At 45.2% G+C, this 6,863-nt stretch overlaps 1 protein-coding gene across 1 annotated transcript in view; it reads right to left on the reverse strand.

Moving 5' to 3' along the window:
- The window catches only part of LOC147722347 (uncharacterized), a 50,474-nt gene extending 43,964 nt beyond the window's left edge, over positions 1-6,510 (reverse strand). The window contains exon 1 of the mRNA XM_086967300.1: positions 6,344-6,510. Coding sequence (XP_086823426.1) covers positions 6,344-6,510 — 167 coding nt within the window. The remainder of the gene's footprint in view (positions 1-6,343) is intronic.
- Between the last annotated feature and the right edge of the window lie 353 nt (positions 6,511-6,863).

The following is a 6,863-nucleotide window of genomic DNA, read 5'->3' on the forward strand; positions in this document are numbered from 1 at the left end:
TCCTGGTCATGATCTGCATGACGAATCTTTCCCCATAAAGGCTGTGGAACAACATTTCCAAACAACATGTCTATATCTGCTAGATTCATGATACATGAACTGGCAGTCTGTGATAACTCCTTATAATACCCTGCAGGATTCTTGCGAGGATCAGGCAATGTCTGCTTTAGGGCTAAAACTTCAGATCTTTTCCAGGGAACATGTACCCATACACGTGGAAATGAGGCGGAATTGCTGGATTCGCATTCGCATCACCTTCCCTCCAAACTGGAGGAACTTCTCTCATGGGATACTGTCGCGCCTTTTTCCTACCTGGCATGTCATACTCAGACAGTAATCGGGAATTGCTTCCCTTACTCCTATATGACAATAACATGTCTATTGCTGGTTCAACATCGGCACCCACAATCATGCCTTCCCCAAACTTGAATCGCATACAGAATAATTTATTCATGTTGTACTCTGGATAATTTCCCTTCAAATCTTCACAGAGATATACACACATCTGTTCAAATACATATCTCTGTGTAGATGCTTCCCACTGACTGAAGACTTCCATAACGGACTGAGTGTCATACTTTGCAGTATTGGTAACCCAATTACGTGCTAACTCATTCAGTACTTCTCTCTCTTGATAGTCAGGCAGTTGACTCCGCAACTGTCTGCGTTCTGTATTAGGGGTCGTCTTAGGCGACCCAAAGAAAGGTGAGAAAAGACCAGTGACAGTACTTGCCACTCTCTGTCGAACAGAAGGAGAAGCTTGCGGAACGGCAGATGTACCAGAAAAGACAGGCTGATGTAAAGTAGAAGTCGAGGCAGTAGCAGAAAGAGTATCAGGATAAATAGTTGGAGCAGTAGGCGAAGTTGTAGAAAAAGTAAATGGAGTATGTAGCGAAGGCAGAGGCCCTTGAGAGGGCTGCGCCGGAGGAGTAGAAACCAGCTGAAGAGGAGCTGGTGCTTGAGTAAGAACTGGTGTTCGTGCGCCGGGGCGCGGTATAACAAAGCGCCGCGGGGGTGCAATAGCATCTTGTGCATAGGGGGGTGGTGAACTCAACAAGTGGGACATTAGAGGATCGCTATCAATTTTCTCCGTTGATCCTTGTCCTCTACGTGGCAACACTGGGTAGCATTTATCTACTGCTAGCTTCTTACTTCTAAGCATTTGTTCACTCTCTTGCTCTTCCTCATTATCCCTGTATGCAACGGCAGCTTGTACCATTGACATACCTCTTTTATTCTTCTTTGCTAATTTCATTTCTTTCTGTTTGGCTTCCTTGCGCCATAGGCGAAAAGAGTCAAACATCGCCGGCCGGGCTTTCTTCTTGAACAGTTTCACCTCTAGATTATCTAAAATCTCTGTACCAAAGCTACCATATTGGGGCCATTTTAAAACACCATCTTTTCTGGTGTATTTTATCCACACATCATTGTATGTGATGGGGCCTACTCCGTGCTTCACATAGAGCTCATATGTTGGAGTTCCAATCGGAGGAACCGGACACAAATCCTCTAATCGGGAGTCCCTACTACAACCAAGACAAAACACGTTTCCAAGTCTGCTAAAACCAGGCATCTTCGCTCACTAGTCTAGCTTCAAACTTCAAAGGATTATCGATTACGATAGTCTCGTGAATACACAAATCCCTTAGTTTTGGCGCTTGCAAGTTCCAAACAAAGTGTATCTCGAAGATACCAAAACTAAGAATCAAACTAAGGACTGGGAGACACTCCACTTATACTTAATTAAAGTATTGATGATCGATGACGTCACTAGAAGACTCGTCTATCGTTTCGCTCTACCAAGCATCAATGGGTCCAAAACAGGGTGATAGTCAGGGCAGTAGTCCTTCGTAGCCGTCGGGACGCGGGGAACCTCGCAGCAAAGACCTTCGGAACCCCGTCGACATACAGGGGTCGCTGAAGTGGCTGGCCGTCCTCTGGAATTTTCACACGAAGCTCCTCACGAACATTTGGCTTGGACCGACACCGCTTGATACCGCCCCGAGTTGGGCCCCAAACTGAAGTACCGGGTTTTTAGGAACCCGGTGGCGCCAGGGGAAAACACCCAAAGACCTCTTGAGTTCTTCCTGTTCTGGACCACAGAAACACAGAGTCTTCTAAGTGATGTCAAAGATCGAGTTTTATTGGCTGCAACCAAGTAACAAGCGTCCTAGAAGTACAACAGCACGGTTTGTATATTCTCAGGAGACTGTTCGTTTTTACAGAACCAGCCTTCTCCTTTTATACGAAAATATTACCTTCAGGCAAGAATTCTTTGGTTTATAGTATGGTCATATACATATTTTCACAACAATGAAAAAGCAAAGTCATGATGGCCAGCCTACATTTTCATATGTCCAGTTTGTGATAGATTACCCGGCCAGGCCCAGAACTACCATCAGATATCGATGAAGCCTCAATAAAATCGGGCACCTCCTCCTTGTAAAACTAGCCATAAAAAAGAAACAGGGACAGGTGTGTGTATGATAAGCGTGGTTTGTATGCAGTGAATAGTTTATGACATGTTGTGCCTTGATGTTAATCTCGCTCGGCCAGTGGGTTGGGGACAGCCCGAGCAGGTTTTGCTGGAGGCAGTGGAGGCAGCTCGCCCAGGTCAAAGAAGAGTCAGGAAAGGTCTACGTGTCCTTTCAGCTCGAATTCGGCCTTGGTCAATTGACTATGTAAGGGCAACCACAAGATGGATGCAGCTTACAAAATGGAACCCGAGGGTTCGAGACAGAAATTACTCTTTTAAGGTGATTTCATTGCTCGATCACGACGCAAATGCACAGGGGTAATGTCCTAGTCATTACCGGTCTACTGATACCAAATTCGTCATGATTGGATGATATTTTGTGACACGAGTGTTGGGCTTCGGTACCACATTATAGCAGGGTCCAGAATTTTCAGAACCACAGTGGGATGCTTCACCTTGTGAGTGGTTTGGCCGTGAATAAGGATATCAGAGTTGTCATGCGGTTTGTAACATGGTTTACTTGTCACTTTCTTTGCAGAATTAAAAGCGCCCCCTAAGTTGTGCAGTTTGTTGAAAGTAGACATTTGCCATTTAGTGGCACATATATACATATAACCAACCTATTTTTAACCAAGGATTAACGTGCTCCGCTGATACTACTGTAGAGGTGAGGTGCACGCTTTTTTGAAGAGTGTACTGTAAGTATCATGGTTAGGGTAGAACATGTTTGAGAAAAGGGCCTTTGGGAGAGAATGCAGATGAGATATGTAGTGTTTAGCTAGGGCGTACATGTGTGAATAATTCACAATCATCCAGTGACTTCTGGAAGAATGTGTTGCCATCTAATATAAAGCAAGCACAAGGAGATGATAGACGGAGCGCTGAAACTTATCAGACACTCACCCCCAATCACAGGTCTGGGTTGAATCCATCATTGTTTTTTAGCTCACTTTGCCACCGCAGTTTAGACTCACTCATATGCAAATCAGATTTGACCCAGTTCCTCATAGAAACAGTCGAGCCCGAACTGCTAAGCTAGATGTTCCCTAGACAGGAAACAAGCATCCTGGGGCCGATTTTGGGGTAACACCCCCCATCAGCCAAGCTAGCTTGAATCCAGTGGTAAAGTTAGCAAGGGACCCACATATGGACATACCCTGCCAACTAAGGGCGAACAAAACAAACACAGGGAAATGATGGATGGAGCGCTGAGACTTTTTTTTTAGACACTCACCCCCAGTCACAGATCTTGGTTGAATCCACCTTTGTTCTTTAGCTCACTTTGCCACCCCAGTTTAGACCCAGCCATATGCTAATCAGTCTTGATCCTGTTCATCATGGGAGCAGCCCAGCCTGAACTGCCAAGCCAGGTCTTCCATGTACCGGAAACAAACATCCTGGCACCGATTTCAGGGTAACACCCCATATCAGCCAGGCTAGCTTGAATCCAGTGTCAAAGTGAGCAAGGGACCCATGTCTGGGTATACCCTGCCAACTTAGGGCGAACAAAGCAAATACAAGGAGATGATGGAGGAGTTTCAGGGACTGTACACATGCCAGGATGGCAGTGGTTGTTAGAAAAACATAGAATTTCACTGAAAAAAACAAAGGTTACAGGGACTTTATAGTTAGTTTCATGATTTACCCACACAAACCCATAGAAATTCAGCAGTTATAGCTATACTTATAGTTATACTTATCTGAACACACTCTAACTCATGCCGTTAAGTAACTTTGGGCCACAAGTTATAGTTTCTTAACATAAGTATAACTATAGGTAGGTGGAGTCCCAGGATGAAGTGCTCTTCCCAAATATCACAATTTCGGTCTTGTCGGACTTCAGACTGTTGGTCTTCATCCATTGGGCTATTTCATGCATGCAGGCATTGAGGCATTGAGCTTGATCCGGGTACTGGGCATATTTTATATGAGGGAGAGAATGAGAGGACATTGATTTTGTGAGGGTGGATGATGCAGGAGAGGGGGATCATGTATGCACTGAAGAGGATAGGGCTCAGGGAGGTTTCTTGGGCAACTCTGCAGATGAGGTTGCCGGCATCCGAGGTGTACAATGTAAGGCTGACAGATGTGGTCCTTTCAGTCTGGATGGAGCAGATTCATCAGAGTGCATGTCCTTGGATTCCAATGTCATGTAGGCATTGGATGAGGATAGGGTGGAAGACTGTGTCAAACCCTGAAGATGAGTCCAGAAAGATGATGGTCACTGTGTCTCCTCTGGTCAGAGTCATGGGTATGTCATCCCTGGGCATTGAGGGCAGGATCCATGCTGTGGTTGGGTCTAAAACCAGATTGACTGGTGTCAAGGAGTTGGTGGTCTTTGAGGTATTCGGAAACACCCCTGATGATTTTCTCTAAGACCTTGGTCGGGAATGGTAGAAGAGTTGTCGGTCTGTATTTCACAACCATTGAAGAGTGCAGGGGTGTTCTTGAACAATGGGAGGACAGTTGCATGTTTCCAAGTGTCTAGAAAAGCCATGGAAGAGGTGGAGGTGTTCAGGGTAGGTGTTATCATGGTCACCATGAGTCTAATGGGGTATTGACTTCATAGTAGCAGCAGTTTCTTCTGGGGTTATGATGGGTCATGTGGCTAGCACTGGTTCTTTGGACAAGATTGGGAAGGGTTTGGCAAGTTATTTTGGGTCCAGTTGTGGGTTTAAGGTAGTTTGAATGGTAGTGATTTGGTTTCTCATGAATTGGGAGACATTTTTGCGGAGGTCCTGAAGGGGTGTGATTGAGTTGGACATGGCCAATGGTGAGGTGAAATCCATCACAATGACGAATATTTGTTTGCTTCTATTGGTGCTGTCAGCGATGTTGTCTGCCAGAGCTGAGCATTTGGTGGTAGCTTCTCATGGAGTATTTGAACTTACTCCTGTCTGCTTTGTCCTGGCTCATCATCCATTGCACTCCAGTTGTTAGCAGTGTTGTTTTGCCAGTCAAAGTTCCTCCATGTACCAACTGGCCTGCCTGAGGTCTAGATCTCATTTCATTGCTGTGTTTGATGGGGTCAGGGAGTCAATTTCATGGTATATTCTGGTATTAAATTCCTCAATCTCCCCCACAGTTCCCCATACAGCTGAATTCAATTGCTGAAGTCTTTGGGAAAACATGAGATTTCCATTGTAAAACCTCAGACCTCATAATTTGGTAAGGGCAGGTAATCCTTTTACCAGACCCATCTGGAATTACAGGCCTCTCAAACTAAGAGCAACTATGGTCTTGTATGGCTTGTTTAGCAATATGAGATCCATCTATATTCAATCGTGGTTGAAAAGATTCATGACAATGCAAGTGATAGACTTAGAATGGGTAACATTATAAATGTAACTAATAGGAGTTATTGTAAGATATTTTTGAGCATTTCTATTGTTTGATTAGTTTATACCAGCTTGTATAGTTTATTTGACTTTTTTTTTATAAACCAAAACTAAACCTATGTCAAAGACATTGGGTTATCGATTAAGGGGGTGAAATCTCCACTCTACTCAGGGAACAACCACCATCAGTGTCATGGTTAACAACAAAAGTCACTAAATTAACCTGTGCTTAACCCTCTCGTAGCTTGGCACAAAAGCAGTCAAGATTAACTTAGAGGCAATGCGTAAAGTATGTATGCAGCTAAAAGGACAAAGTGCCACTCATGGTTATCTGGTCGCATTTGACCTGGGGAAAGTCACAAGTTCATGCAGACTGCAGTGGAAAACAGGCCGGCTGTAAGGTTAACTTCTAAGTCCAGCACGAAGAGTTCCAGTCATGTTGGAGGAGGCCACAAGGAGGAGGCTGATTGTTGCTGCCAATCATCGCTGTAGCACAAAGAAAAGCTCAGGCATCTTGGATGGTCATCACAGCAGCGCAAAGAGCTGGTCAAGTGTTGAGGATGGTTGTTGCTGTAGCTTTGAGGTGGCAGTCATTGCGGGCTGTCTTTGCTGTACCACAAAGTGCAAGTCTTGCATTGCTGGCTGCTGTGGACAGTCAATGTTGGAGCGAAGAGCAGGTTTCACCACAGCTGTCATCAGAGTCTTGCCGAGAGCAGGCCCATTTACGGGCACGAGAGCCCAAACTACAGGATTTTAAAAGTTTCTTGTAGACAGAGCTTCCACTGAGGCCAGCTAAGGTTCGGGGACATGGAGGGCCCCTCTTGGGGATTCAGGACTCACGTCAGAAGAGACCAGAAGAAAGCCTCATGTAGGTTTAATTACATGCCCAGGCAGATGCAGTTGCAGCATGTCGGGTGGGAAGTAGCAGGGAGCCCTTTAAAGCTTGTTGTATCCTGTAGCTCACCCAGGAGGCTAATTCACTAGCCTTTGGAGTCACTCAGGTGGTCTAAGGATGAAAGGAGCAAGTCCAGTTCACTTTCGTCAGATAT

The sequence above is a fragment of the Lissotriton vulgaris genome, chromosome 4_1, assembly GCF_964263255.1.
Source record: "Lissotriton vulgaris chromosome 4_1, aLisVul1.2, whole genome shotgun sequence".
Classification (NCBI taxonomy): domain Eukaryota; kingdom Metazoa; phylum Chordata; class Amphibia; order Caudata; family Salamandridae; genus Lissotriton; species Lissotriton vulgaris.